The sequence below is a fragment of the Muntiacus reevesi genome, chromosome 4 (genome assembly GCF_963930625.1).
Source record: "Muntiacus reevesi chromosome 4, mMunRee1.1, whole genome shotgun sequence".
Taxonomy (NCBI): domain Eukaryota; kingdom Metazoa; phylum Chordata; class Mammalia; order Artiodactyla; family Cervidae; genus Muntiacus; species Muntiacus reevesi.
In genome coordinates, this window is record NC_089252.1 from 93,625,830 (window position 1) to 93,650,062 (window position 24,233).

Genomic DNA, 24,233 nt, shown 5'->3' on the forward strand with positions numbered 1-24,233 from the left:
CCGCCGAGATCACTGATACCAAGCTTCTCCCCCTTCTGCCGCACCCCCACCTCCTGCCACCTCTGACTAAACTAAATGCTTACTGTCTATCATACAATGTTTCTCACAAAAAGGAGCTGTAATGAACACACATGTCCTTAAGAGGAATGATACATTTGCAAGTATATCTTGAATTAACTCCTTAAAGAAAGAGACCAGAAAAAAATATATATTTGTTTTAACACAGGGACATTTTATAGTATGTTCACTTTAAGAAGTGGCCTTCCTTAGCCAGTATGACTCAATTTCCAGAATGCTCACTTTACCCCCAGGCTCCAAAGGGGGTCCACAGACAGAACCTCATAGGTACCAGGGAGTGAGGACTCCTGACCACTGGCAAACGAATCAAGACCACCTACCCACTTAACGCAGCTGAGGACATGGATCATGTGGAAACAATCACCCGTCATAATCAATCCGAGCTGGCTTCGTATCTACAGGCAATAGTCTTATTTTGGATTATCAATTCTACAAGTCAGAAGGGTCCAGTTATTACTACAGGATCCTATAAAAATGTATGTTTTCTGTTCTCCTGATCACTATAACAAAAAGTCCATCCAACGACCATTAAAACAAATTGGAAATGAATTTTTTTTTCCACTAAAGCTGGTATCCTAAGCCCATGTATCTGTCACTTTATGGGGTCTGCATCAAAACCAGCAGTTTATAGTTTTCTGGCAAATCTCCGTTTCAATTTATTTCAACTGTAATTCTCACTTACCTTTATTTCCAACAACAAAATGCCTTTCTCTCTCAGACTGTTACACCTCTCACTTACTAAATTCTTTCCAGCTTCTGTGTTTTCCCTAAAACCTCACTGGAAAATGCGTATGACCAAGTGATAGATAGCATGACAATGCATATTGTCACTCTGCTCTTTGTTTAATGTCTAGAAAGACGCCCAGATGCTTAGACCTCCGTATTTTCTACACCATGCAGTTTAGCCTTCGGTAAGTTGTGGAGCAGCCTCTGCTGTTCTGACAATAGTTAATCTACAAGGCTGTCAAACATGTCACAGGGACCGTGAATCACTGCCTCCTGCAGAATTTGATGAAACCCCCCAAGAAGTGCTCGAGGCAGACAGCTGCACTGGAAGCCCTGCACCCACAGCTAGGCTCTTCGCAGAGAGGCCTTGCTAAAACATCTTCAAGATAATCCAAGGGCCTGAGTGAAGGCTTTAATAAAAAGAAAATGAAAAATTTGTCAAAAACAAATTGGCTGTCTTTCAGGCAGACACCTTTTTAGCAGGAGTTCCTCCCCCCACAACACCCATCCAGACACTCTTTTCTCAGACTAGTGGAGCTCTCTTCTTCTAAACAATCTGGAATTTCTGAAGAATGTTGTTTTTGCATAGTTAATATTTTCACATTTTTCTCCCCCTCCTTGGTCTTTCCCAGTATAATATAATCCTTTGCACCTGCAAAAGCTCCACAGACTGCTGACTGCCAAGAATTCACCACGTGATCTTGCCGCCAGGACCAGAGGGCCTGTGGTAAAGGAGAAAGAGAAACACACGTGATTAAAGATCTGAATTTATCAGAGCCTCCTGTGGGCTAGCTCTGGGGATGGGAACTTAAGTGAGAAGCTATTTTGGTGGCATTCCTCACTGATGACATAAGTGATTTTCCCAAGGACTTAACGACCTTCTAAAATAAGTCAAAGAAACCAGGGGGACAGGGACATTAGTGTGCCCAAAGGAAACCATTTTCCGGGAATACGTGTCATACACATACACATATACACACATTTATATATAGGCATAAAAATAAAAACATCTTTAAGACAATGTAACATTTAAAATATTTCCTGTATAATTCTAAACATGGAAATACCATAATACACAAATTATTCCAAAGCAGTGTATACCAAATTCCACAGTTCTGTTTTCAATCTTTATCCATGCTGTACATGTTTGAAGGACGCTGATTCTATTACTAAACAATGTAAAGTTCCTCAAAATGTTTTCACACTGCTCTGTGTAATATGTGTAACATAAAACTCATGCTGAGTTTCAAACTAGACAAGATGATGGCGGGTGTGGTGCCTTGCTTGCTGAGAGTTTACAATACACTAGAAAATGAGACAGTCATTTCAAATGGTGAAGAGCTCTGAGTCAGGCCTCTGAACACGTATCAAAACCCAAGACATCCCTGGTGATCCAGTGGTTAACAATCTGCTTTGCCCTGCAGGGGACGTGGGTTTGATCTCTAGTCAGGGAACTAAGATCCTACCTGCCCCACAGAGTATCTAATCCCACATGCCACGACTAGACAATCCATGGGAAAGATCTCCACATGACAAAACGAAGACCCAGTACAGCTAAATAAATATTAAAAAAAAAAAAAAAAAAAAACCAAAACAAACAAATGTACAAAAAAACTCCAAAACACCCACAGTCCTCATAACAGCACTGAGAGTCAGGTCCTGTTGCTAGTCTCATTTCATCCACGCTTTCTAACACCAGAGCCTATACTATTTGTTTTTAGCTTTCTTGAGGTATAAATGATAGCCAGTAAACTACATGTATTTAAAGTAGGTGATACAGTAACTTCTGATACACATATATATGAAACCATCGCCATGATTAGATAATGAACATATCCATCACCCCAAAAAGCTTTGTTGTCCCTTTGACATCCCCCTTTCCTGCCCTTCCTGACCAAACCTTAAACAATCTGATCGATCCCTGTAGATTAGTTTGCCTTTCCTGGAATTTTATATAAAAGTAATTATACATTAACTTTTTAACACAAATTCTTTCCTTCAGATTTTTTGTACGATTTGCTCATGATAATGTGGATATCAATCATTTGTTCCTTTTTATTGGTTAAATAATAGTCCATTGTATAGATGCATCATTATTTGTCTATGTATCTGCCTGTTGATGGACCTATACAATTTTTCCAGTTTGGGGCTACTACTAATAAAACTGTTATGAACATTTATATTTATGACTTCATATGTACACATGCCTTCATTTCTCTTGGAAAAATATCCAGGAGTGAAATAACTGAACTACATGGCTGACGTATGTAGGTATACTTTTTAAGAAACTAATTGTTCCAGAAACTGTTGTACCATTTTACATTTAGACCAGTTTCTTTACATCTTTTCCAATATCTGGTACTGTCAGTATTTTTAATGTTTTACCATTTTAATTCATGTGCAGTAGTATTTCATTGTGGTTTCAATATGTATTTCCCTAATAATGCTGAGTTCCGTTTCATGTACTTTTTTTTTACCATCCATAAAATATCTTCTTTACGAAGTGTCTGTTCAAATGTTTTACACATTTTTATTGGGCTGTCTGTTTTGTAATTACTGAGTTTTGACAGTTCTTTCTTAATTACTGCCTTTTATTTTTCTTGCCTTACTGAACTGCTTGGGGCCTCTAGCATAATGGCAAGTACCACAATAAGGACAAAGAATATTAGAAATAAGACCTCTTGAATATATTCATTACAATGGTTAGAATGGTATATATAATATCCTGTCAATGGTGGTGTGACATTTTCATAGGTGATCAAATATACCACAACTAACAAATGGGACCTATTTAAACTTAAAACCTTTTGCATAGCAAAGGAAACCCTCAACAAGATGAAAAGACAACCCTCCCAATGGGAAAAAATACTTGCAAATGAAGGAACAAAGGATTAATCTCCAAAATACAGAAGCAGTTCATTCAGTTCTATATCAAAAATAATAATAATACTAACCCAATTAAAAAAAATGGGCACAAAGCCTAAACAGAAATTTTTCCAAAGAAGACATATGGATGGCCAATGGACATGAAAAGATGCTCACCACTGTTCATTATTAGAGAAATGCAAACCAAACTACCATGAGATACCGTCAAAAAATCTACAAACCTGGACTTCCATGGTGAGACAGTGGCTAAGAACTCCCCTTCCAACGCAGAGTACATTGCTTTGGATCCCACATGCCTTGGAGCAACTAAGCCCATGTGCCACAACTACTCAGCCAGAGTTCTGCAACTAATGGAGCCTGTGCACCCAGAAGCCATGATCTACAGCAAGAGAGCCCACCACAGTGAGAAGCCCCTGTACCATGAAGAGTAGCCCCTGCTCACTGCAATTAGAGAAAGACCACTCACAGCAACTGAAAATAAAATTAAGCAAATGAACTACTTCAAAATTAAAAATCTACAAATCTCTAAATGCTGCAGAGGATACGGAGAAAAGGGAACCCTCCTGCAGTACTGGTGGGAATGTAAATTCATACAGCCACTATGGAGAACAGTATGGAGGTGCGTTAAAAAGTTAAAACCAGAACTACCAGCAACCCCACTATTTGGGTACCATCCAGAACCCAATGTTCACTGTAGCGCTTTTTACAACACCTCAAGACCTGGAAGCAACCTAAACGTCCACCCACAGACAAAGACGTGGGGCATACAGAACAGAACACTGCTGTTTAGTTGCTAAGTTGTGTCTGAGTCTCCAACTCCAGAAGGAACAAAGATGCTGAGCCAAAGGGGAAACTGCTCAGCTGAGGGCGTGTCTGGTGGTGATAGGCAAGTCTGATGCTGGCAAGAACAGTACTGAATAGGAACTTGCAGAGTTACGTCCACGAAACAAGGCAAATGGAAGTGGTCAAAAAGGAGACGGCAAGAGTGAACCATCAGCATTTTAGCCATCACTGAACTAAAATGGACAGGAATGAGTGAATTTAATTCACATGACGGTTATATCTATGATTGTAGGCAAGAATCTCTTAGAAGAAACGGACTAGTCCTTGTAGTCAACAACAGAGTCCAAAATGCAGTACTTGGGTGCAAACTCAAAAATGACAGGGAACACATCATGCAAAGATGGGCACAATAAAGAACAGAAACAGTATGGACCTAACAGAAAAAGAAGATATTAAGAAGAGGTGGCAAGACTACACAGAAGAACTAGACAAAAAAGATCTTCATGACCCAGAAAACCATGATGATGTGATCACTCACCTAGAGCCAGACATCCTGAAGTGCGAAGTCAAGCAGGCCTTAGGAAGCATCACTGTGAACAAAGCTAGTGGAGGTGATGGAATTCCAGTTTGAGCTATTTCAAATCCTAAAAGATGATGCTGCAGAAGTGCTGCATGCAATATGCCAGCAAATTTGGAAAACTCAGCAGTGGCCACAGGACTGGAAAAGGTCACTTTTCATTCCAATTCCAGAAGTACAATGCCAAAAAATGTTCAAACTACCACACAATTGCACTCATTTCACATGCTAGCAAAGTAATGCTCAAAATCCTTCAAGCTAGGCTTCAACAGTATGTGAATGAAGAACTTCCAGATGTACAAATTGGATTTAGAAAAGGTAAAGGAATCACAGATCAAACTGCCAACATCTGTTGGTCACAGAAAAAGACAGAGAATTCCAGAACATCTACGTTGGACTATGCTAAAACCTTTGACTGCAGAGATCACAATAAACTGAAAGTTCTTCAAGAGATGGGAATAACAGACCACCTGACCTGCCACCCAAGAAATCTGTATGCAGGTCAAAAAGTAACAGAACTGAACATGGAACAACAGACTGCTTTCAAATTGGGGAAGGAGGGCATCGGGCTGTATATGTCACCCTGCTGACTGAACTTGTCTGAAGAGTGCATCATGCGAAATGCTGGGCTGGATGAAGCACAAGCTGGAATCAAGATTCCTGGGAGAAATATCAATAACCTCAGAGAGGAAAATGAAATCACCCTAATGGCAGAAAAGGAAAAGGAACTAAAGAATCTCTTGATGAGGGTGAAAGAGGAGAGTGAAAAATCTGGCTTAAAACTCAACATTCAAAAAACAAAGATCATGGCATCTGATCCCATCACTTCATGGCAAATAAATGGGGAAACAATGGAAACAGTGAGAGACTTTATTTTCTTGGGCTCCAAAATCACTGTGGACGATGACTGCAGCCATGAAATTAAAAGACGCTTGCTCCTTGGAAGAAGAGCTATGACAATCCTAGACAGCATATTAAAAAGCAGAGACATTACTTTGCTGACAAAGGTCCATAGAGTCAAAACTATGCTTTTTCCAGTAGTCATGTATGGATGTGAGAACTGGACAATAAAAATGCCAAAACAATGGAATGCCCAAGTGGCCAAAGAATGGAAGCCTTCGAACTGTAGTCTGAAGAAGACCCCTGCACAGCAAGGAGATCAAACCAGTCAATTCTTAAGGAAATCAAACCTGAATATTCATTGGAAGGACTGATGCTGAAGCTGAAGCCTAATATTTTTGGCCACCTAATGAAAAGAGCTGATTCACTGGAAAAGACTCTGATGCTGGTAAAGAATGAAGGCAGGAGGAGAAGGGGATGACAGAGCATGAGATGGTTGGATGACATCAACTCAATGGACATGAGTTTGAGCGTGCTCCAGGAGTTGCTGAAGGACAGGGAAGCCTGGCATGCTGCAGTCCATGGGGTCGCAAAGAGCCGGACACGACTGAGCGACTGAAGAACAACAAGATAAAAAGGAGTGAAACTGGGTCACTTGTAGTGATATGAATGGACCCAGCATCTTTCATACAGAGTGAAGTAAGAGAAGAACAAGTATCACATAATATTGAATATACAGGAAATTTAGAACAATGGTACAGGTGAACATATCTGCAGGGCAGGAATACAGGCGCAGATGCCGCGGATGGACACGCAGACACGGGCCAGGGAGACAGCAGGGCTGGGACGAACTGAAAGAGCAGCATGGACATACACTCTACCACGTGTGAGCCAGGCAGCCAGCAGGAAACGGCTGCATGGCGCAGGGAGCTCAACCTGGTGCCGTGTGGTGGCCGAGGGGCGGCGTGGTGGCCCGACAGCGAATTCACTTCACTGGCCGTCAGAAAGGAACGCAGCACTGTACAGCCGCTATCCTCTAAATGCATACACATACACGCACAACCGAAAGAACAGCTAACTTAGTACTACTTTCCTACTCTCAATAATTCTCCACTGAAAATGTACTTGGAAGGCTGAGAAAGCTGCTACAGAAATGGAAAAGCCACCATGTAAACAAACCAAGGCACGTATGTCTCTGTCAGCTTTAGCAACGCTGCTGCAGTCAGACATCAAATGTAGAGTAATGTGTGGTGTCCAGCTCCAGCATTTCCTTCCACCTAACTAATGAGACTGTTTACTTGGAAAGTATCTTTATTGAAATCACTGGACTGAGTAAAGCTGATAATCAAATAGATTTTTGTAACCTTACTAGTGGAAGTAGATTAGCTAAAAAAAGAAAGTTTAATCAAAAACAGCTTTCTAAAGATAGTCTTGCCATTAAGCAGAATTTCTGGTATTTTTCTGTAAATGTTCTAATGTTTCCAAGTATATCTGTCTGCTTTTGTAAAAAACGTTATTTTCTCCAGAGCTCTTACAAGTACTGGAGACAGCATAAGAACCAACTCAGGAGAACAGCAACTTTTTATCTGTTTATTTTTTTTCAATTTCTGGCCACACTCCAAGGCACAAAGAACCTTAGTTTGTCAGCCAGGGATCAAAACCAATGCCCCCTGTTTGGAAAGCAGGATCTCAATTACTGGATAGCCAGGGAAGTCACAACTTTTTACTTTAAAGGTGGCAAAATGTTTATTTTATCAGATTAATGCCAAATTGAACAACAACTATTCTTTACTTTGCTGAGTTTTCAGGAAATGGATACAAAACATAGAATATCAATGGTCATTTTGGAAATGACTGAAAGTCATCTACAGTTTCTGCTGGTACCTGCAAGGATTCCACAGAGTCAAAGTTTACTCCAAACAGACGTAAAATACTACAAATAATGCTGAGTTTGTAAGTAGTGAGCATGTGCTCAGGTGCAGTCGTGTCCGACTCTGCGACCCCATGGACTGCAGCCACATGGCTCCTCTGCCCATCAGATTTCCCAGGCAAGCATACTGGTGTTGGGTGCCATTTCCTCCTCCAGGAGATCTTCCTGACCCAGGGATCGAACCTGTGTCTCCTGCATCTCCTGCACTGGCAGGTGGATTATTTACCACTGAGCCACCTGGGAAGACCTTATAAGTAGTAATAAAAAACAAATAATAAGATGTGTATTATGTGTCATACAGGAGAAGAAAAATCAGAGACACTATATAATTCATAAATTGAGCATTTACTCAATACCTACTACGTTTCAGGCAGTGTAAAGTCAGAGGGAAAAGAAATAGCAGTCCCCAGGTCTAATATTTGATGGGGGTACAATGAGGACAGAAGAGGTTATAAGAGGAAGAAGGCTTCACAGAGGTGCCTGCTATAATCTAGGGAAGAAAAAAAAATTGGTTGCCAAGGGGGGTGGGGGGGGTGGGGTGGGGAAACCACTGGGTCAAAATAGACCCAAAAGGCTGAAGACATAATTTAAAAACAGAATCTCCAAAGATAAGCATAACCTTCCACTATCACCTGGCCAGAATAACTTAGCCTAGAAACATAAAAAGAAATAATTTTTTATTAGAAAAAGATACTAATAAATAAACAAACAAAAAAAATCTCTAGAACCAAAAGATTAAGATTCAAGTGAAAAACTTCCACGGCAAACACAGAGCATTGTAACAGGAACCACAGTAACTACACTCACACGGAACTTACTATGCTCCAGGCACCAAACACTTTACATACATTAACTCATATAATCCTAACCACAATCTTCCAAAGTATTTGCCACTTAATCATTTCACAAACAAGGACGTTGAGGCTCAGAGAAGTTAAGCACCTTGCCAAAGTTTAAATAGTGACAGTTTATAAATGCTCCAACTTGTATCTATAGGTTAGAGGTATCTTGAAAGCAAACAAAGGTATCTATAAGACATTTCACAGTTCTATATACAGATGATAACTTTTACTAGAATGATATCAGAATAACCAAGTGAATGAACAAACTACGTCAATGTCCAAAATAATGTGCTTTAAAGAATACGAATTTTCTCATGCAACTCAACATCAAAAAAAACAGACAAGTCGATCAGACAATGGGGAGAAGATCTAAACAGACTTTTCTGCAAGAGAACATACAAATGGCTAAGAGGCGCATGAAAAGATGCTCAACATCACTAATTATTAGAGAAATGCAAATCAAAACTACAAGGTACCTCTCACCAATCAGAATAGAGATCATCAAAATATCTACAAACCCCTAAATGCTAGAGAGGGTGTGAAGAAAAGGGAACACTCTTACACTGTTGATAGGGATGCAAATTGATACAGACACTGTGGAGAACAGTAAAACGGTTCCTTAAAAAACTAAACACAGAACTACCATGTGACCCAGCAATTCCACTCCTGGGCAGATATCCAGAGAAAATCATAGTTCTGAAAGATACACCCACCCCAGTGTTCAGTGCAGCACTATTTACAACAGCCAGGACATGCAAACAACCTAGATGTCATTCACCAGAGGAATGGGTAAAGATGGATAAAGTTAAACACATATAATGGAACATATTCAGCTACAAAAAGGAACATTTGTATCATTTGCAGAGATATGAATGAACCTAGAGTCTGTCATACAGAGTGAAGTCGGGAAGAGAAAAACAAATATCATATATTAATGTTTCTATGTGGAATCTAGAAAAATGGTACTGATGCACCTATTTGCAAAGAAGAGTAGACACAGACGTGTGGACATCACGGGGGGTGCGGGGGCGGGATGGCCTGGGAGAGCGGGACAGACCGTGTACACAAGGACGCATGAAGCAGATCCGTGAGGCCTGCTGTGCGGCACAGGGGCGGAGGGAGAAGGTACAACCTGTTTGTAGGACATACACTGAGTTAAACTTAAAAAAGGATTCCAGAATTCATTTTGTTGTTGTTTAGTTACTAGTCAGACTCTTCTGCAACCCCATGGACTGTAGCCCACCAGGCTCCTCTGTCTATGGGATTTCCCAGGCAAGAATACTGGAGTGAGCTACTCTTCCTTTCTCCAGGGGATCTTCCCAGCCCAGGGATCAAACCCACATCTTCTACATTGGTAGGCAGATTCTTTACCACCGAGTCACCAGGGAAGCCCCCAATATACATTCAGTTCAGTTCCGTCGCTCAGTCGTGTCCGACTCTTTGCGGCCCCATGAATCGCAGCACACCAGGCTTCCCTATCCATCACCAACTCTCAGAGTATACTCAAATCCATGTCCATCGAGTTGGTGATGCCATCCAGCCATCTCATCCTCTGTCGTCCCCTTCTCCTCCTGCCTCCAATCCCTCCCAGCATCAGGGTCTTTTCCAATGAGTCAACTCTTCGCATGAGGTGGCCAAAGTATTGGAGTTTCAGCTTTAGCATCAGTCCTTCCAATGAACACTCAGGACTGAGCTCCTTTAGGATGGACTGGTTGGATCTCCTTTCAGTCCAAGGGACTCTCAAGAGTCTTCTCCAACACCACAGTTCAAAAGCATCAATTCTTCGGCACTCAGCCTTCCTCACAGTCCAACTCTCACATCCATATGTGACCACTGGAAAAACCATAGCCTTGACTAGATGGACCTTTGTTGGCAAAGTAATGTCTCTGCTTTTTAATATGCTGTCTAAGTTGGTCATAAGTTTCCTTCTAAGGAGTAAGCATCTTTTAATTTCATGGCTGCGATCACCATCTGCAATGATTTTGAAGCCCAAGAAAATAAAGTCTGACACTGTTTCCACTGTTTCCCCATCTATACATTAGGTACAAACACTGCTTGATTCCACTTACATGAGGTACCTAGAATAGCCAAATTCATAGCCATGAAGTACACTCATAGAGGCTGGGGGTAGGGGTGTGGGGGGTGGGGGTGGGGAATGGGAGTTAGTAATTAATGGCACAGCTTCAGGTTAGGAAGATAAAAAATCCAGGAGATGGATGGTGAGAGTTGTACAACAATGTGAATGTACTTAAGTGCCACTGAACTGTACAGCTAAACAAGGTTAATATAGTATGTTTTCTATTAAGTGAATTTTACCATAATAAAAAAAATTTTTTTTAAATTTTTAAATATGTGTGATTTTTTAAAATAAAGAACTGCCTGAATGTAAAACTTCAGAAAAAGAATACTGACACTAAGCTAAAGAGAAAAGTGCTGTTGAGGCTTCCCTGCTGACTCAGTGGTAAAGAACCCACCCGCCGATGCAGGAGACGCAGACTCAACCCCTGGTCCGGGGAGATCCCCCATGCCGTGGAGCAACTAGCCCATGCATCACAACTATTAAGCCTGCGCTCTACAGCCCCGGAGTCACAACAAGAGGAGTCACCGCAATGAGCAGTCCATGCATCACAACTGGAGAGTGGCCCCTACTTGCCGCAACTAGAGAAAAGCCTGTGCAGTAACGAAGACCAGCACAGCCAAAAATGAGTAAATAAATCAATCGCTACCCCAAAAAGGTAAGTGTTGTTTACAAATTATTCATCTGAGAGCAACTTTAAATTCATTAAGCTACAAGAATAATGACAAGAATCTGGCTGGTAAAAAGTATTATTAAAGCATTTTGAAATTACTTATTTGTTATGGAGGAACTAGAGGGTCATAAGCAACAAAAAACGGACTGGAGGGACAGGAAGATTACTCACAGGAGTGTAGCATTATTGTTTACGGACTTTGAATACTTTAAAGAGTAGTGGGAAATGGAACAAAAATGTGGTGTCAGCCAACAGTATGAATGACTGTGATTGACAGACAGTATTACTGGCCACTTCCTGAGTACCTAGAAACTATGCAAAGATTTCACATTTCTCATTGAATTTTGAAAGGTGTGTATTATTATCCATAAACACAGGTGTGGGGCGGTGCAAACCAATGTCAAGTAACTTGCCTGAGGTCAGACAGAAAGTGGGGGAGCTAAACCTGGTTGTTATGGTTCCCTCAAAGCCATGTGTCTTGTAGACAGAACAGTAATATAAACAACATTTGTAAGCTCCCTTGATACACAGCTCACCTTCTAGAGAAGCTACAATATGCAAGTTATTATAGTTTGATGTCAATAAAATTTAGTTAAATAATGTCGGTTTGTAATAAGAGAGTTTTTCTTAAAACCTCAACACCAAAATTTTTAATTGCCATTAAGTAAGCATTTCCATTGCCACTGAAGTCTAATGATGACTCTTCTAAAGGTGCAGAGAGGGGCCCATATATGAAAACCACAGTGCTGGTGTCTCAAATGAGGTGACAAAGCTTGGGAACCTAAAAATAAACCTAAATAATACTTTTTAAAAATCAAGCAGCCATACTTTACTTGGTGTTTGCTTATTTATCAAAATTGAAACTGTTTCCATTTTCTTTTCAAATAATGAATGAAACGTTCAGATGAATCCACGCTCATTTGTTTACATCTCATGTTAACGAAACATTTCAAGTAATGAGAATGGCAGTCAGAAATGTTCTTAATCTCACTTCTGCGTTTTGTCTTGAGTAAAGCTTCTAATTAACATAGGATGACTGGAAACTATTTCTAGTAGCTTATTTAGAAAATCTCATTTTGACGTAATTTTAGACTTACAGAAAATTTACAATAGTAGAGGTTCTATGTACCCTTCACCCAGCCTACCCTAATGTTGACATCTTACATAACCCAAGTAAACTTATAAAACTGGGAAATGAAAATAGGTACAATAGTAAGACACAGACCTTAACTGAATTTCACCATTCACAATGCTTAATGGTGTGCAATTTTTATTTATTTATTTAATTTTTTTAGGTGTGCAATTTTTAAACAGCAAGCCTGTTTTTTCAATTAATGATATTTCTATTATCAGTAGTATTCAATATGTCATGAGGAATTCTAAACCGTTAGTGGTAGCACTACAAACACAATCAAGTTGTTCTAATTTTCCAAGTCATTCTTCACTCATAGTTCGAGGCCCATCAGAGGAAGAACAGCATGAAGTAATTTCAAGGCTTCCCCACACACACTCCCACCAGGGTTACAGCAATAAGCCCCAGCGTTCCTTCACAGGACAGACAGCGAACAGCAGGCTCCACACCAGGAAGCAACTGGACATCCAAGCCTGGGCCAAGTGACTTCTGTTCAGACGCACATTATTAGAGACATGGAAAACAAAACTACAGTAAGGTTATCACCTCACAGAGGTCAGAATGGCCATCATCAAAATCCACAACAATAAATGCCGGAGACAACGTGGAGAAAAGAGATCCCTCCTGCAGTGTTCGTGGCAAAGTCAACTGATGGAGCCACTGTGTAGAACAGGATGGAGATTCCTTCAGAAACAAGGAATAACACCACCATGTGACCCAGCAATCCGGCTATGGGAATATGCCCTGAGAAAACCATGATTCAAAAAGGCACGTGAACCCCAAAGTTCACTGCAGCACTGTTTACAATAGCCAGGACATGAAGCATCTAAATGTACACCAACAGATGAAGGGATAAAGAAGACGTAGGCCATATATCAGACGTAGTACATATTGCGAGTCAATTCCTAGGTAGGTTGATAAGGAATCCAGGGTCCCCGAGGAGGAGAAAGGGGTCTGGAGCTCTCAAGGAGGAGATAGGGGTCTGGAATTCTCAAGGAGGAGGAAAGGACGAATGTTTATTTCTACAGTCCTTGTTAAAGACTATATAACAATAATGTATCCCGCTTAAGGACAGTTTCTCCTTCCTAAAAACCTTCTGACTAATCCTGTTATCTTAAAATGTATATTATGGAAGTGGGTCTAGTAAGATCTTTACAACCTTGAGACATTCTTTTGATTTATTGTAATAACCAATTAAAAAAGTATATAGCTCCCTTGCTTAGACTAGCAAGGGGGGTGCTCTCCGTCACCCTTCTGATATCTGTGTCAGAAGCTTTCTCTGCCCCTTTTCATACTTTAATAAAACTCTGCTGCACAAAAGTTCTTCAGTGATCAAGTCTGGTCCCTGGTCCCGAAGCTAAATCTTCTTCGGAGATCAAGAATCTGACAACGTTCACTGTAAGCTAACAATTTAACAGAAACAGAAGCAGAAGATATCAAGAGGTGGCAAGAATACACAGAAGAACTATACAAAAAAGATCTTCATGACCCAGATAACAATGGTGAGATCACTCACCTAGAGCCAGACATCCTGGAGTCTGAAGTCAAGTGGGCCTTAGGAAGCATCATTACAAACAAAGCTAGTGGAGGTGATAGAATTCCAGTTGAGCTATTTCAAATTCCAAAAGATGATGCTGTTAAAGTGCTGCACTCAATATGTCAGCAAATTTGGGAAACTCAGCAGTGGCCACAGGACTGGAAAAGGTCAGTTTTCATTCCAATCCCAAAGAAGGGCAATGGCAAACAATGCTTAAACTACTGCACATTGCACTCATTTCACACGCTAGCAAGGTCATGCTCAAAATCCTCCAAGCTAGGCTTCAACAGTATGTGAACCAAGAACTTCCAGATGTTCAAGCTGGATTTAGAAAAAGCAGAAGAACCACAGATCAAATTGCCAACATTCACTGGATCACAGAAAAAGCAAAAGAATTTCAGAGATATATCCACTTCTGCTTCATTGACTATGCTAAAGCCTTTGACTGTGTGGATCACAACAAACTGTGGAAAATTCTTAAAGAGATGGGAATACCAGAACACCTTATGTGTCTCCTGTGAAACCTGTATGCAGGTCAACAAGCTACAGTTAGAACCGGACATGAAACAATGGGCTGGTTCCAAATTGGGAAAGGAGTACGTCAAGGCTTTATATTGTCACCCTGTTTATTTAACTTATGCAAAGTGCATCATGCAAAATGCCGAGCTGGATGAAGCACGAGCTGGTATCAAGATTCCCAGGAAAAATATCAATAACTTCAAATATGTAGATGACACCACCCTTATGGCAGAAAGCAAAGAGGAACTGAAGAGCCTCTTGATGGAAATGAAAGAGGAGAGTGAAAAAGCTGGCTTAAAACTCAACATTCAAAAAACAAAGATCATGGCATCTGGTCCCACCACTTCATGGCAAATAGATGGGGAAACAATGGAAACTGGGACAGATCCTATTTTCCTGGGCTCCAAAATCACTGCAGATGGTGATCACAACCATGAAATTAAAAGACACTTACTCCTTGGAAGAAAAGTTATGACCAAACTAGACAGCATATTAAAAAGCAGAGACATTACTTTGCCAACAAAGGTCCCCCCAGTCAAAGCTATGGTTTTTCCAGTAGTCATGTGTGGATGCGAGAGTTGGACCATAAAGAAGACTGAGCGCCAAAAAATTGATGCTTTCGAACTGCGATGCTAGAGAAGACTCCTGAAAGTCCCTTGGACTGCAAGGAGATCAAACAAGTCAACTGTAAAGGAAATCAACCCCAAATACTCATTGGAAGGACTGAAGCTGAAGCTCCAATACTTTGGCCACCTGACGACAGAAGAGTCAACTCATTGGAAAAGACCCCGATGCCGGGAAGACAGAAGGCAGAAGAAGGGGACGAGAGAGGACGAGATGGCTGGATGGCATCACTGACTCAATGGACATGAGTCTAAGTAAGCTCCAGGAGATGGTGAAGGACAGGGAAGCATGCTGCAGTCCGCGGGGCCACAAAGAGTTGGACACAACTGAGTGCCTGAACAACAACAAGTACATATATAAAATGGAATGTTATTCAGCCAAAAAAACGAACAAAGTTGAGTCATTTGCAGTGATGTGGATAGACCTAGAGTCTGTCACACAGAGTGAAGCAAGTCAGGCAGAGAAAAAAAAAATACTGTAAATTAACAAACATATATATGGAATCCAGAAAAACGGTACCAATGAACCTATCTGCAGGGCAGAAACAGAGAGCAGACATAGAGAATGGACCTGTGGGCACAAGGGGGAAAGGAGAGGCTGGGGCGAACTGAGAAGAGGCAAAGAGGTCTTTCTCCTGAGAACGGGCAGTCAGACGAGAGAGCTTCAGCAGACTAATGAGAACAAGTGACTCCTTATTATACATACTCTTGGTGCTTCTGAGGAGAACAACCTGCCAGTGGACCCGTTTCCAGATGAATGAAGCTTGTGAGTGTGTGAAACAGCTGGCTAGTGGGAAGCTGTTGTGTACCACACGGAGCTCAGCCTGGTGCTCTGTGATGATCCAGAGCGGTGAAGTGGGGGTGGGCGTCAGGAGGTAAACACAAGAGGAAGGGATTTATGTACACACAGAGCTGATTCATTTTGTTATGTAGCAGAAACACAACACTGTAAAGCAATTATCCTCCAATTAAAAAATAAGTAATATTTTTAAAGTATAGCATGAAGAGGAGGCTCTGTCACTTTAAAAGACCCATCCAAATGCATACAGTTGTCTTATGAATGAACAACAAATTGAAAATAGGCCATTTTGGCTTCAGTGTGGGGAAACCTAAATGTGAGACTTTTTCAGTTGCTATGTTCAGAAGCAGTCATGTGGCTTCCAACTGTGCAACATTACAAAACTGTACGCCATGACATTTTCGATACAACAGTAGGAATGTGCTGTAATCGCCTACTCAGTTCCACATGAATCAACATCGCAATAATTGATGATGATTACTTTAAGACAACAACAGCAACAACAAAAAAAAACCACACAATTATCTCTGCGGGTCTCACTGCTGTCCATTTAGCACCAGAATTTTAAAACACACTGAAGACAGATGATTATTTTCACTCAACTGCCCTCCATACCATAGGTGATTAGCTATTATATAGGGACTTCACTGGTGGTCCAGTGGTTAAGAATCTATCTGGCAACACAGGGCACATGGGTTCAACTTTGCTAAAAATCCTAATCGGCAACTCTTTGTTGGTGATCTGGACACAAAATACTTTGCTCTTATTTTCAAGTGTTTCTTTCCACATTGGCATACTGTATTTAATTTAGGGAACAAGTCTGGTGTGGTAAAATCATACAGGATCTTTTTACTGTTATCATTCCCTTCTCAACCTTTACAGGAATCTATGTTCTGATCAAACATGTCTGTGCAGACACTAGATTGTCCACCCTCATGAAACTGAGGGCAGGAGGAGAAGAGGACAACACAGGATGAGATGGTTGGATGGCATCACCGACTCAACGGACATGAGGTTGAGCAAGCTCCAGGAGACAGGGAAGGACAAGGAGGCCTGGTGTGCTGCAGTCCGTGGAGTCACAGAGTCAGACATAACTGGGTGGCTGAACAACAGTGTGAAATGGGGGCAGTGGAGAGCCTGAGCACCCTTTACATTACTATCATTTCATTCACATTACCAAAGGAATGGAAGAATCTTGAGGGTGGGGTGATAACACACATTTGACTATTGTTAAAATAAGAATCAACAACAATAAACAAGTTATTATCTCTAAATCTGAATAAAAATATGGTTTTTATAAAGTAGCCTATTTAAAAGACATAAAATGTACTATTTTATACACTGTAGTATAACAGAAATGATAATTCAATGTCCCCTGATTTCTACTGCAAAGCTATGATTTCATCTTAGAAAATCAGCAGCATAATGTGAAAATCTCACATAAACAAACTGAGTTTATTTTCAGTTTGCTTCAAATGTTGCATCTGAGTTAAAGCTTGCGGTTTCTTCTAGTTACTGTGTTGCTACTTCATAACACCTTGTGGCTAGAAGCACAACTACTTAGACCTGATAGGCATTGTTAACAATCCTCTACAGTGCACTTATATATTCAGACACAAGAACGAATCTGACATTCTTACAGGAAATTTTATCATATCCTCTCACAATCCATGTACTGTTTGCCTAAGATTCAGTAAGAGTACATCTGTACATTATAGCTCTGGTTGTACTTCTAAGAGAAACTAATTATAAATAAAAGAGTTCGTGTATACAGCTATCCAACTTTGCACTGACCCTGAAAAAGAATGCTAACCTCCCCACAATTAGTAAATTAGCTGTGAACACCTGCTGTGTAAAAGACATAACTATAAAGAATATAAACATAAATGACCAGAAGACAAAGTTTCTTCCTCCAAAATGCAGAGCTAAAACACAAGCGAGTGGAAACATGTGGTCTGGCTCCACTCATCCCCATAAACCATCTGTGCCCCCCAGCCCAGGTCAGTGTCTGAGAGCTGAGTCTTTCCTGAAGGCACACTGTTACGCCCTTGCCCAAGAACAGCAGAACCAGGAATGCTGTGGGCGGTGGTACTGGTGTAAGAAATATGGTTGACTTGATGAGCCATATTGATACCATCAAGTCAAACAATCAACACAATTTCTAGAAACACCTGAAATAAGCTGATTTAATAATACAACCTAACTTTTGAACCTATGAAACAGCAACAACATTATTAAAGACATCATGCACTAGGTGCAAAGTTATGTGTAAAATGATTAAGAACATCAACTCAGAATATCACTCGGCCATAAAAAGGAACAAAATTGTGCCATTTGTGGACATGTAGAGGGACCTAGAGTCTGTCACACACAGTAAAGTCAGAAATGGACAAAAATCATATATTAACACACAGAGGTAGGATCTAGAAAATGGTACAGGTGTTTCTGCAAAGCAGTAAGAGAGACACAGATATAGAGAAAAAATGTATGACCACCACGTGGTGAAAGATGGGGTGGGATGAACTGAGAGACGGGAATGACTACATACACCACCGTGTATGAGTCGGGTAAGTAATGAGAGAACCGGCACAGGGAACGTCACTCACCGTTCTGTGGTGCCCGAAACGGGAAGGAAATTCAGAAGGGCGGGGGGCGTACGTAAACATACCGCCGGATCACTTCGCTGTACTGGAGAAGCTAACACAACTTTGTAAAGCAACTACATTCCAATGAAAAAAATTTTTAAAGGACACCAATTCTGGAGTCAGATGATCTGGGTCCGAAACCCAGATGTACCCCTTAACACTGAGTATTACTGAGGCCTTGGTCAAGGCACTCTAACTCTCCTTCAGTTTCCACATCTGCAAAACAAAGGCCTTTCCTGGTAGCTCGGTCAGTAAAGAATCCATCTGCAATGCAGGAGACCCTGGTTCAATTCCTGGGTTGGGAAGATCCCCTGGAGAAGGGGTAGGGCTACCCACTCCAGTATTCCTGGGTTTCCCTGGCGGTGCATGCCTGCAATGTGGGAGACCTGGGTTTGATCCCTGGGTTGGGAACATCCCCTTGAGAGAGAGATTTCCAAGGCAGGTTGATAAGAAGTCCAGGGGTGCCCAAGGAGAGAGGGCTCTGGAATTCTCAAGGAGGAAGAAAAGACAAACTTTTTTCCCTCTACATCCCTTAGGATTATATAACAAAAATGTATCCTGCCTGAGGACAGTCTCTGGAAAAACCTTCTAGCGAATCCTGTTACCTTAAAGTGTAAATTACGGGAACAGGTCTAGTGAGGTCTTTACAGCCTCCAGGCATTCTTCTGATTCACTGTAATAACTAACTGGAGAGTATGTAACTTCATTGCTAATATTGGCAAGGGGGTACTCTTTCTGCCCCCTTCTGATGCCTATGTCAGAAGCTTTCACTATCTCCTTTATACTTTAATAAATCTTTATTACTCAAAGCTCTGAGCAATCAAGCCTCGTCTCTGGCCCCGGATTGAATTCTTCTCCTCCAGAGGCCAAGAATCCCGGCGTCTTTTCATCGTTCAGCAACAACCTTTCACCCTGGAGAAGGGTATGGCAACCCACTCCAGTATCCTTGCCTGGAGAATCCCCATGGACAGAGGAGCCTGGCGGGGGCTACATTTAGTCGCAAAGAATCGTACACAACTGAGTGACTAAGCACAAGAGACTAAGCACACAAGAACAGCACCCACCTCACAGAACTGCCATGAAGATTTATAAGAGATAATCCATGGAACCAGATATGCACAGTCAGATACGCAGATGTCACTACTCTAACGGCAGAAAGTCAACAGGAACTAAAGAGCCTCTTGATGAGGGTGAAAGAGGAGAGTGAAAAATCTGGCTTAAAGCTCAACATTCAAAAAACAAAGATCATGGCATCTGGTCCCATCAATTCATGGCAAACAGATGGGGAAACAATGGAAACTGGGACAGACTTTATTTTCTTAGACTCCAAAATCATTCTGGGACAGTGACTGCAGTCATCAAATTAAAAGACGCTTGCTCCTTGGAAGAAAAGTTATGACCAACCTAGACAGCATATTAAAAAGCAGAGACATCAGTTGGCCAACAAAGGTCCGTATAGTCAAAGCTACAGTTTTTCCAGCAGTCATGTATGGCTGTGGGAGTTGGACCATAAGGAAAGCTGAGCACCAAAGAACTGATGCTTTCAAATCCCACAAGTCATGCGGCAGAGCCAAAAGTTACATACTATACAATTCTATTTTTATAAAATTCTAGAAAAAGCAAACTAATCTCTAGTGACACAGAGATCAGTGTTCGCTGCCCATGGGGTAGAGGAAGAATAAAAGTGAGAAGAGGTTTCAGAGAAACATGAGTAAATTTTGAGAAGGTAATGAATATGTGCATTTTTTTCATTATAAAGTTTCATAGATAGAAAAATATGTCAAAATTCATCATGGTGCTAGAAAAGACTCTTGAGAGTCTCCTGGACAGCAAGGAGGTTAAACAAGTCAATCCTAAAGGAAATCAACCATGACTACTCACTGGAACGACTGATGCTGAAGCTCCAATACTTTGGCCACCTGATGCAAAGAGCTGACTCAGTAGAAAAGACCCTGATGCTGGGAAAGATTGAAGGCAGGAGGATAAGGGGTTGACAGAATTAATGACTATTAATGACAGAGGATGAGATGGTTCGGATGGCATAACCGATTCAATGGACGTTGAGTTTGAGCAAACTCTGGGAGATGGTGAAGGACAGGAAAGCCTGGTATGCTGCATGCAGTCCATGGGGTCGCAAAGAATCAGACACAACTGAGTGACTGAACAACAATCCATGGAAAGTGGTTGTCACAGTGCTGGGCACACTGTAACTATGAGAAATGCTAACTACTGTGACTATTAATGACTACTAATAATTGTAGGAATAGAAACAATGTTAACATGGTGAAAGGGTGCTGGGCAGAAAACCAAGGACCTGATTTGGGAGATGAAATACAATCTCTGAGACCTGGTTTCTCCGTCTTAGTGGGGATGACCAAGCCCTGTCTCCCTGAGCTGTATGTCACGTGAATAAGAGGCTAAGGAATATAAAATATGCTGCTTAGCACAATGCCCACCCCAGCATAAAACATCTGTTCTAACACAATGGCTTTTCTTACAAGAATTCAAGTGACAATAAGTGCATAACTATTAAACTTATAAACTATAAACTCATAATTGAACATAATTTATAAATGAATCATTAAAATGCCAGGAAGGAAATAAACAGGTACTGTGTTGACTGAGCAGGGAAGAGGGGAAAGTCCTGCTTTAAAGAGGGGTAAACAGGGAAGGAAAGCCTCTCTGCAGTGACATGATCTAAGACCTAGGAGACGAGAAGGATTTGGACACCAAGAAAGCCTAGCGAAAGAGCCAGAATGAGGAGGGAAGGGATTTCTGTCAACCCTCCAGATCACTACGGCCCCGGCCCCCGGCACACAGTAGGCGCCCAGTAACAAAGCGTAGAAGGGATCACGAACACTTCTGGCAGACGGCACAAAGACTTAAAGGCCCTCGGGTAAGAAGCGGCCTGGCAAGTCCAGACAGAAGAGAGGGAGGCCAGAGGGGCCGCAGGGCAGGACTCGCAGCGGGCAGGCACTGCGGGGCAAGGTCAGTGAGGCAGGGGGGCCCAGATGACGTGGGGCCCGTCAACCACAGCTGAAACTCCGCATTTTACTCTTCTTTCAAAGAGCTGTCACTGGAGGCTTTTAGCAGAGAGTGTTAAGATCTATTTCTGTAAAAGATCGTTCTGGCTGTCGTGAAGAGAGGATATTTTGGAAAAGCACAAACACCATCACGGAGACCCTCGGAGAGGTCAATGCAGCAGTTCAGACAGGAGGTGAGTTAGAGGCTTAAGTCCCAACAGTGGAGTTGGCGATGGACTGGATGATGACGGAGAGAACCATGGAGTTATCCTTAAGTTTCTACTTTGGCAAGGAACAGACATTTGTGCTATTTTACTGAGGAGAGGACATCTGGGAAGGAACAGGATGGGGAAAAGGGGAATACAAACCAAGTGTTGTGTTCTGAACTGCTTCCCCTGAGACACCTTGATAAGGATGTCACTGAGGATGTTGGTCATGTGAGGCTGTAACTCAGAGCAGGGGGTCCATGACAGAGCTCTCAATGTGCAAGTTATCCACACCGATATGGCATCCAAAGCCAAGAAACAAGGTAAAATAGCATGCTTTGGTCATTTGCTGGGTAGTAGAACCATGTCATCTAACACACTTCTCTTCCTGTTGGGCTGCCAGAAAATTCCAAAGTCAGCATAAACCTTAAAGGAAAATTACTTGTGTGGGGATTCTAGATACGATGATTGAGCCCCTTTACTTCCCCTTCTCTTCATGGTTTTTTTTTTTTTAAGTCTTTATTAAATTTCGTACAGCACTGCTTCTGATTTATGTTCTGTTGTTTTGGCCACAAAAAAAACATATCATGTGGGATCTTAGCTCGTCGACCAGAGATCAAACCTGCATCCCTTGTATTGGAAGGGGAAGTCTTAACCACTGGACCACCAGGGAAGTCCATCTTTATGCTGTTTAGTCTCTCATCTAAATCGTTTTTGTAAGGACGTGTACTATTAAAAACAGAAAGAAAATCTAAGAAACGAGGTAGTGCAGTGATATGCCTCAGGGTGTCAGAAGGGCGGACCCCCGCTCTGCCTTTGGTGGGTGTCAGTCACAGACACCTGACCACGGCGCTACCTGTGATGTGCACTTCTCTGACAGACTACAAGCTCCTCAAGGGCATCAGTCACCCCCCAGTCATCTCTGAACCGCTGTGAAAGGGCACAGTGTCGAGCTCATAGGAGGCAGGCAATACATGTACACTAATGGCATCGGTCACTTCTCTATCCGTGGAAGGTTGGGGCCTTATGAGAATGCGCCGCGGCTCACCTCTAAGACGTTTTATACACAACACAGCACACGATTAAACACTAGTCAGCAACACAGACAGATGTTAGACACACGGGTATGTCTTCAGGGTCTGGGTTGGAAGACTTCAGGCAGGAGAAAAAAAACTGAGCTGGCTTTAAAAGATGTATTTGCATTTGATCTGTGAAAAGGCATTTCAGAGATTAGCCAAAGAAAAAGGGCAGTAAGGAGCCTATTCTGGCTGGAAGGAAAGAAAGGAAGGAAGGAAGAGCCAAAACAAAAAAAGTATTGGGGAAGGGAGCTGTAAAAACCAATTAAGGACACAATGTGGATATCCTTGAGTGCCAACAACTTCATGTTTTAGAGTTTTAGAAAGTTACACATTCCTGGGAACTTCAAAAAGATGTTTAAGGAAGATCACACAAATTCAGTGTGTAAAACAGATCAGAGTGTTAGCTTAGTTCAGGCACAAGTTAGTAAGAATCTGATAAAAACAAAGGATACCACAGGTTCCAAAAAGTCTTAGTGAACACAACTTGGTGAGTGATATAGAAACCGAGAATCGGATTTAATCTGGGATTTGAGACTAAGGGCTCAGGAGAATAGCGGTATGATTAACAGAAATCAAGGAGACAGGAGGAAGTGATTTTAGAAGGTGATTCCATCAATTTTAGGCAGAATAAGTTTAAGGTGACAGTGGCTAGACCCTATCTCCAGATTCCCAATACTTCACAGCATACTGTGCACACAATCTGCCAAAGTCCTTGCTGAGAAAAATCTTCCTGAGCAGTATTTTTCCCCAAACATAACAGAAAGAAACTATTGCATATAATGCAGTGTCTCCATGGCTGCAGAAGCAAGTTTTACTTGATAAAAATCATAAATACAAAAATAAAAGAATGCCAAAAATTACCTACTTTTACAAAGCGCTGTGATTTCACATTATATGTACGTTAAAAAAAAAATTATATGAGAAGATGCTCAACATTATTTAGTCCTGAGAAAAGTGCAAATCAAAACTGCAATGAGGGAACTTCCCTGGTGGTACAGTGGATAAGAATCTGTCCAACAACACAGGGGACACAGATTCAATCCATGATCTAAGAAGATTACACATGCCAAGGAGCAAAGCCCGTGTGCCACAACAACTGAAGTTTGTGTAACCAGAGCCTCTGCTTCCACCACAAGAGAAGACACCATGATGAGAGGCCTTTGCATCGCAACGAAGAGGAGCCCCGCACACCACACTGCAAGCAGAGCAACGTCCGTGCACCCAGCCCAACCTGAATAAACAAGAACTGCAACGAGGA

The 24,233-nt window shown here is 41.6% G+C and overlaps 1 protein-coding gene across 5 annotated transcripts in view; it reads right to left on the bottom strand.

The window, feature by feature from the left end:
* Nucleotides 1–24,233, bottom strand: part of SLC25A26 (solute carrier family 25 member 26) — a 149,330-nt gene that overhangs the window by 11,459 nt on the left and 113,638 nt on the right. For all 5 annotated transcript variants that reach the window (XM_065933338.1, XM_065933336.1, XM_065933337.1 and 2 more), the window contains one exon: nucleotides 1,457–1,526. In XM_065933338.1, the coding sequence (XP_065789410.1) occupies nucleotides 1,457–1,526 (70 nt within the window). The remainder of the gene's footprint in view (nucleotides 1–1,456; nucleotides 1,527–24,233) is intronic.